This window comes from Petromyzon marinus, chromosome 25, assembly GCF_048934315.1.
Source record: "Petromyzon marinus isolate PM22_M1 ecotype Great Lakes invasive population chromosome 25, UKy_Petmar_22M1.pri1.0, whole genome shotgun sequence".
In the NCBI taxonomy this organism is placed as follows: Eukaryota; Metazoa; Chordata; class Hyperoartia; order Petromyzontiformes; family Petromyzontidae; genus Petromyzon; species Petromyzon marinus.
In genome coordinates, this window is record NC_133691.1 from 6,158,911 (window position 1) to 6,167,762 (window position 8,852).

Genomic DNA, 8,852 nt, shown 5'->3' on the forward strand with positions numbered 1-8,852 from the left:
TATATTTATTTAAAGTTGCGCATTTTGATGTGACGTCACATTTCTCAAACCCCCCCCCGTCACAAATGTCTGACCCCCCCCCCAGATGCGTGACGTCATTTATGGACGGCCCCTAATGAACCCTCCTCCTCACTCCGACTCCCTTGTTTTCATCCTCCCTCCCTGGGAGGTATTCTCCCTCCTCACTCCTCATCACTCCTCCCTGTGAAGCATTAATTCTCCTCCCTCTCCGTACATGATGTATTCCTCCTCCTCATTCCTCCTCCTCCCTGTGAAGCATTAATTCTCCTCCCTCTCCGTACATGATGTATTCCTCCTCCTCATTCCTTCTCCTCCCTCTCCGTACATGATGTATTCCTCCTCCTCATTCCTCCTCCTCCCTGTGAAGCATTAATTCTCCTCCCTCTCCGTACATGATGTATTCCTCATCCTCCTCACTCCTCCTTCTCACTGCTTTCCTCTACGGGTCCAGCCAGTGGTTTGGGTTTTCCGAGCAACATTTAGTTGAAGCGACTTAGCCAGTCATCATGGAATGTTGGCATGTTTACTGGGTGCCGACAAAACCAGGCAACATGCCGGGACATACGATGCAGATGTTAATTCTGTATTAATGACCCTCGAAAATACAGGGGGGGTGGGGTTTGGGGGGTTACATCGCGTAAATATAAATGTGTCGTTAAACCCGCCACCACCCGACACAGCCAATTAGTAAAGGAGTTGTCACGTAAACAGAACGTGAACAGGAGGAATTCTCCACAAATCTGGCTGCCGCCTGATGATGCCAGTTGTAATTACTGGCGAAACGTCGTACTCAGAGTGCAAATGTTGTGGATTTGCTCTCCAACACACCGGTGTGATGTGCTAGTAACGAATTGGCATCTTCTGTTTAAGTGACAAACCTTACTGATTGGCTGTGGCGGGTTTAACGGCATATTTATATATACGCGATCGAACTAAAAAAAAACCTGTATTATGGATATTTTTTCGCGAAAGCCTACGTGTTAAACTGATTAATGACCCTGTTTTATCCATGCACAGTGGTATATGCAGTAGTGTAGTATACGATCACATTGTCGAGTTACATTTTGACTTTAGAATTGTATATCTAGGAACCTCTTCCAACCTCAAACGTCCTTAATGCCAGCAACGTGCAAGTCGTTTGGTTCGTCTTGCAGCCGTGACAGCATCACGACAGTAATCCTACAGCCTTTGAAACTTCAGTATAAAATCCTTTCCAAGCACCACTGATACTGCAGTGTGCACAGACGATGGTCGAACACATGACGGAAATAGGTATTGGATGTATACCTTAAGTCTCTTACTATGTTGACGAACTGTTTGTGTATTGCAATATATCTGGTCAAATCACCTGGATTGTGCCCGATCTCGTCAGATGTTCTGAAGCTGTGGCAGGGTTGAAGTCAATTGGGGGATAGCGTTTCAGCACTGGACAGTTGAACAATCTCCATTGCTCCGTCGTCAATGCCATCTAACAAAAAAAAAACAATTCGCACCGACGAGCGTCGTTGAAGTTATGGGCAAATACACAGTGGATTGACAAACGGATCGTGCATGTACCTATATGTGTGGTGTACGGTGACTATCTTGCTGTGTAATGAATACCGGACCAGGACAGATATGAGTCACCAGTCGGTTTGACCGACGTGTTCATTATGTGAGTTTGTATAATGGCCTGACACAAGATATGCCTGCTCGGAAGATTGATCAATTATGCACTCTATTGTAGACTACAAGGATAGTATACTATAAAAAAAGGTACCGTATACAACACTGACATGAACGGTACCTGTACAGCCCTGCTTAGATGGAGGCATCTCGTCATCAAGAGTTAGTTCATCTAACTATTCTTCACCACGCTGGTCCGTGCGGGTTGGCAAAGGAAGGGACATACATTTGGAATCATAGAAGTACAGTTCAACAATGGATTGTATCGTACGACCTGTTATGCCAATACGAAGAATATACAGCATCACAGTTTTTATATAGTACTACAGTGCTGTGCTATGTGTACAGTACTTATACTGCAGTGATATGTGAAAAATAATACTGTAGAGTAACAGCAATTTAAGTAACATAGTTTGTTAATACTGTACATTTTTAGCTAAATAAAGTTTGCATTACAATACAGCGGTGAGGTGTATACTGGCTTCGTAATACAAGGGACAGTGAACTATCTCAAATGCCCTCACTATACACAATATCTACCGACACGTACAACTCAACCACACACACACTCGAACTGGGAACACATTCTACTTCATTACTGTAGAGGGAAGTTTAATCAATACTCGATTGTGGCCATGCAACCCAAACTATGGACCATTTCGTAAACAGCTGTAGTCGATGCTCCTTCAACGGAAGAATGGAAAAACGACACAACACTCTCTCTTTTGAAGCCCTCTTCGTCGTGGTCAACAGCTGACCTCCCGACATTGGCATTTAGCCTCCCGAACATACTGATGGCATACTCAAAAAATAGAAGCGAAACTTTGGTTGGGGTAATGCGTCAATGAATCCATGTGCTTGGATTTCACATTGCGGAGTTTCCCCGATGTCTCTCTTTAGACCTGTGTGCCCGCGCCGTGATTTGTGCGCGAATAATAAATAAATCCGTGGCTTCGTCTCTGGGACCCAGTGGGGTTTCCCCGAAATTAACTCAACAGTGAGGTCATCATCAATAATGTAGCCATTGCAGTCAGAGGGAATTTCCTGTCCGATGCAGAAGCATGTCAGTGCGCCCCAAGTGGACAAGTGGACTTGTTTACTAAAAGTACACTACGGTAATTATTGAGCATCGTCGTCGTCGAGCATATAAGATAAATAAACAGATGATATGCCTCCTTAACGTATTCGTCTCTCCACACAAACTTTTTTTTATTACATAACCCATCAGCCGCGTACACTGCCTTCTGGGAGTGCATATCAACAGCATTGTTTCAAGACAAGTAAACTCTAGACCTGCTCATAAGTTTATTCGGTAAAGTCACGTATGTAGAAATACAATAAAATTATATTAAAACAAAAAAACCCACGAAATTTAACACTCCTCTGAAATTCGTGGTCCGCCAGGAAGTGTCTGTGTTGTTGGCCTGACTGGATGTGCTTCACATGTTTTTTTCAGGTTTGTTGAATTCTCGTCTCTCATCTTTTTGTTGTATTTACCTCCGTGATTTGTTCTTGACACCTGAAGATCGCTTGCGTTGTGATCGAAACGTCGTGATTGTTTGTTTTAATATAATTTTTATTGTATTTCTACATACGTGACTTTACCGAAAAAAACCAATGAGTAATTTTATGCAGTCACGCAAGCTTTAATACTCTAAACTCTAGACCTGTTTCGTCAGTGTCTCATCAGTCAGGCTTGCTTGAATCAATGCTGAACTGCCGATCTGACAGGCAAGGACCCTCCCCTGTACACGTAATGTATCATAAGAGGCTAGCATTGCCACGTGAATATCCCCAAACCAACTCGCTGGTTTATGGGAAATCATCACTATAAAATACGCCCGGGGGGGCGTCCACCCTGGAGATGGAATATTGCTGATGCGCAGTTAATACAGTGGCATCTCAGGGCCGTGAGATGGCGTTGGTATGGAGAGACGTAAATACCATCGGCATTGATGAGGGTGATCTAACAATGTTATGGATGATAGTGATGGAGATGGGTGTGAATGTTATGGTGTTAGTGATGCTATTGGTGGAGATGATGATCGTGATGACAGTGATTATGGTTGGGCACATTCCTTGATTGGCAGAAATTCAATTACTGTATTCACTGCTGGATGGCAGGTAGTGGTACCGAATAATTACGTCACGACTCTCTTTACCTGCAGCTTTTTCACAGGTAATAGCAACCAACTGAATTATAGAAGCGGAAGTGCTATTATCCATGACTGACCAATAGGATCCACATAGAGTGCCACCATATCACGGCAGAATAATTATCTCGAAATGTACTCAAGATATTTTTCAATCCTTTTGCCAACCTCAGTGAAATGTTGATTCCCAGAATCTCATCAACTTGTTTAGTTTCACCCAGATTCCCCAAGCAGCTTGTGCTTCTGTGATAAATGTTAATTCGTGGTTTATTGGACTTTAGATTGTCCATTATTGGGTTCTCTATGATCACGAACAATGTATACACATGTAATAGGAGGCAAATCGTTCCATAGTTAAATCAGTGTTCTATCCCTTTCTGAAGAGATTGAGGTATCTATGCACAATTTAGGTTTTAAATTTCCAAGTCCGCTGGTCACTTCTGCTCCCACAATGATGTACAGTCATTCCACCTAGTCTGGAAAGTTTGGCTACTTTTAGACTGAAAAGGGAAAGTTATTTCTCGTGCATTTTCCGCTGAAAAATATTTCCGTACATATATGAATTGTTATAGACATGCAGAAATGTATACGATATTTTAGGATTCTATCATGGATTACGGTTCCATTTAAGTACATGTGATTCATAAATTACCTTTTTCGCTTTTCATTATTAGGACATTTTTGTTTACAAAAACCCTGAACATTAAACGTTTCAACAACAAATAGACAACTATTGGAAGGCATCAAGTTTGCATTAATCGCACATGCTTGTGGTAAACCATGCAAACATGCTTTGATAATATATGTATTGACCTTGAAACTGAGTGGCCTACATCAGAGACAGCCTTCTTTATGGGTTTGTCTCACCAGTGTTAGACCAGAGAAAGCCAAAAGGCGATTAGCACAAAGGTAATGCAAATATCAAAGCATGAATTGCTCAGGTTGAGCAGTTATATCTGATACTGGCAGAAGTTCAACATATATGTTGAATACTCTTTGGTTCTATTCGGTAAAGTCACGTAGGTAAAAAATAAAACAAAAATCACGACGTTTCGGCCACAACACAAGTGGCCTTCATCAGGTGAAGGGGGCCGTACTGTCACGAGGACAGCGTTGGAGTGACAGTACGGTCCCCTTCACCTGATGAAGGCCACTTGTGTTGTGGCCGAAACGTCGTGATTTTTGTTTTATTTTTTACCTACATGACTTTACCGAATAGAACCAAAGAGTATGGATCTTTGCAGTCACGAAAGCTTCAAATCTAGAATATATGTTGAACTTTTTTCGCACCGTACGCAGACCACAATAAACTCTTGCATTTATATCGCTCCCAAAATGTAACTCAAGTTTAGAGCAGTTTTATTTTTCACCGAGGGGATCCTTATTTACAGCTTGTCCCTGTGCTACACAGGGCGAACACCACAGCGAGCTGCAAGTGGGCATTAGTTTGCCAGAAGGGGACAGTGTTGCTACTGCTTATTTCAATTCATATGCGAGTGTTTGGAAAATGTCAAACCTGATATTGGCACACAAGACCTATTCTTTTTTTAATGGCCTGAACTGCAAAATTCCGCAAACGTGCGGCAAAGCTCTGTGCTACTACTCGGCCATGTCACTGCCCCAACACGGAAACAAATCTGCATACACAAGTCAAACTATTAAAACTATTAACTTCATGGTAATCAATCGCACTTTCATGAGATCATGATATTAGTACTCTTTAGCCAGAAATAAGTGGTTTTTTTTTTTTGCAAATGCAGTGGACCACAAAAACTCAAAATTAGTTGTCACAAACTCAATTTTTATTGTGGAAATGTTAGTGTACAAAATGTGACTTTACATTTGTTGAGCCTAATTAATTTGTGATAGATTTTCGCTGACATAACTGTCTTTTCCAATGGACATTTTCATGGGTTTTGCACCAGCACACCTCTGAGCCTGAAACAAAGCACAAACACAGCAATCACTGTATGCTGCACATTTACCAATATTCAAAATATTTAAATAAAGCAACAATTACACGACCAAAAACTCTCACTCGATAACTTAAAATCAATGCATTAACATGCATAATATTAAAATATATCGGGAATTCTCCGTGAAAATTTACTTATGAGTTCAACGCAACTTACATGCTGAATGGATCTCTCAGCCTATGAAGTTGACGACCACTATGTGAAGAATGATGTGGGCAAAAAGGAAATCTGCAAAAGCCCTCTCGGGGGAGATGTTAACGAACTCTTCCTTGTTGCGAGGGTTAACCTGGATCCGCAAGCACACTACACACACACGCGCGCACATAAACACAGCACAGTGGAATTAGTATTAATTGAAGCCACATGCCACTTTAAGACTTAAGACTGGTATCAAGAGTGAAGAAGCGCCTCATATGTGCCAATTGCATGCTACAATTCAGACCCGGTGACTGATTTATTGGGTCTCCCATGAAAACAAAATATTCTTATACAGTACCTCTTGGAATTGGTGAGAGTTACCCACACTTTGCCACAACACACTTTAATCCCGTTACCTACGGTGTACCAATGTATATGTCTGGGTGGTCAGAGGCGTCGGTAGATCGAACCAAACCGGTCAACCTATGGATTGCAAGTTCAATGCGATAGCCATTACACTGCGGTTATAACATCCACGCCATGGAAAAGGAGCACGTAGATGATTATTATTGTCATTATTTAGGTACAACGTAGCATATCTGATCGTCGGATATCCACAATAACCAACTAAGCGCCAACACGAAGTGCAATTTATATGCGGGGTGTAGCTATAATTTTCTAGAATATTCACATATTCAACTTTTCACATATTCGTCTATACATCAGCAATTCCCTGCGAGTCGGATATGCGACGTCGCATGTATGATCATGAATTTCTGGGAGGGATGTTGGGAATAGTCCTTAAGGGAAAGAAAGATGCTTTAGCAGGGGGGGGGGGGGGTACTAATATTCTACAAACACGATGCAATTAGAAGGCCTATGGACATTAGAGACCCACCGACTCGCAGACATGCACAGACTAACACACAGAACGTCAGGCTCATACAGAGACCCATAGGTTAGAAGGAAAATGGGAGATGCTGCTGGTTGAGAGGGGAGGGAGGCGATGGGCAGAGACACGACGGTGGATGGGACTCGAGAGAAAAAAGGCCCAGAATAGACGCACGTAGCTACAGAAAAGCACAGCACAATAATTAGCATCATTGCGTCAAACCTAATTAATAAAACTGATAACAAGGCGAAACGTCTCCGTCATAAAACGGTGAAAATTGTCACGCAAATCGACCCACGGGAGCTTTCGGCAAGACCAATCTTGTTGCCCCTCGGCTAAGGTAAAGGTTATTGAGCCGCGCGTGCGTTTGTTTGCGACGCACCTGCGAGAATGAAGGAGCCGACGCAGGAGATAAATCCCGAGAGGAAGGAGTTGAAGGGGAAGGTTCCCACCAGGCAGCAGTAGGCGAACTGCGCCAGCCCCGTCACGAGCACGTAGGCCAGGTAGGAATCCACCAGCTTCAGCTTGCTCGGAGTCGTCGACCTGTACTCGTCGTAGAACTTGGACACGACGGTCAGCAGCTGCGAAGTCATGTTTGCTTTTCGTGGTCGGAGGAAGGCGATGATGATCGACGACGACGACAAAGGGGCGAGCGAGCAAGCAAGCAAGCAGAAGCCCGGAGTCGACCAGTCGAGTCGATGAGTCCACGTCCGCTCGTCGTTAACGGGGGGGGAGGGCACTGGGTGACGTCACTGCGGCGCGCCGGCGGCCATCTTGGTAAAGGGAAGCGGGTGGAAAGGGGCAGCGGTAGTGCTGGGCTCCAAACACCACCCACAACTCCCCCGGGGTTCACGATTCTCACGGCCCACTAACACCGGCGACGATTATTTGCACCGGTCCTGGGCCGCCCTTAGGTAGGCTCGGCCTCAAACGAGGACCGGGTACGGTGTGTGTGTGAATATCGACGCCGGGGGAGACAAATGCGGCCGCGCGTGGTGATTGTTGTTGATCCACCCAGGTGGGCGCTAACAGCGACTTACCCAAACAGTCTGTTGCAGGCTACACGAGGTGGAAGGGGGAATCTTTTGTGTTTAAAGGTGCTTTTTTGACATTGCGATCCGTGGGGTTCTCCCGTAGTAACATGGCGGCGCGGCTACCACGCCGCGCGCGTGCCGCGTCAGGTGCAACGTGGACGGTGCAGACAGGGAGGTTGGTGACACGGTGGTCTGGTTGAGAACGCCGCTGCGAGTGCATTCACATCGCCGTCAACCCCTTAGGGGCCGTACATAAATGACGTCACGCGATTTTGGACCCCCCCCTCCCTCGTTACACGGCGTCACAAAAAGTCAGCCCCCCCCCTCAAATATGACGTCACAAAGCTCTGCCCCCCCCCAAAAAAAATTCTATTTTGAAAATAAAACATTCTTCAAATCGCTTTAAACTATTGTCATTGTAGTGCGTATTTAATGTGGCGCTGCACTCTGATGTTGTACTGGAGTGGTGTTAGAACAATTAGTGTTGTTATAACAATTCTATATTTTTCTTCTTGGTTCTTTCGCTAAAGCCACGTAGAAGGGAAATAATAAAATTATAAAAATAAAACAATAAAATGAAATCGAAATTCTATATTTATTTAAAGTTGCGCATTTTGATGTAATGTCACATTTCTTAACCCCCCCCCCCCCAGGTGCGTGACGTCATTTATGGACGGCCCCTTATTTACAGAGCAATTCAGACCTTATTGGTCACCACGTGCCCCTTATACATCTCAAATCCTACAAAGTCCCATCAACAAGGGAGAAACAGACTATTTCTGTTGCCCATATTGAAACCGCCGTACGCCGTATGGACCTGAAAATTCAATTTCCCCGTTACAAGAATACGCCTTAACCGTATGGGTTGACAGCTCTGCATTCATCATGCTATAATTATAAGCAGTAACTAATTGGCACGCGTTTTGTTTACGTGACAAGCCTTGATAAATTTGGCTGTGTCCGGTTATTGGGG

The 8,852-nt window shown here is 44.0% G+C and overlaps 1 protein-coding gene across 1 annotated transcript; it reads right to left on the minus strand.

Annotated features, from left to right (window-relative positions):
* Positions 1-5,619: 5,619 nt before the first annotated feature.
* Positions 5,620-7,585, minus strand: DAD1 (defender against cell death 1). The gene is made up of 3 exons (XM_032960590.2): positions 7,228-7,585; positions 5,972-6,118; positions 5,620-5,777 (listed from the first exon to the last, which is right to left on the minus strand). The coding sequence occupies exons 1-2, from the start codon at positions 7,436-7,438 to the stop codon at positions 5,988-5,990; spliced, it is 342 nt and encodes a 113-aa protein (XP_032816481.1). The 5' UTR covers positions 7,439-7,585; the 3' UTR covers positions 5,620-5,777; positions 5,972-5,987.
* Between the last annotated feature and the right edge of the window lie 1,267 nt (positions 7,586-8,852).

What these genes read in the sequence shown, in the direction of transcription:
- DAD1 (XM_032960590.2), bottom strand. Translation starts at nt 7,438, where the DNA reads ATGACTTCGCAGCTGCTGACCGTCGTGTCCAAGTTCTACGACGAGTAC. An exon ending in CGGCTCCTTCATTCTCGCAG is followed by an intron (nt 6,119 to 7,227) that starts GTGCGTCGCAAA and finishes GTGTGTGTGTAG; the next exon opens with TGTGCTTGCGGATCCAGGTT.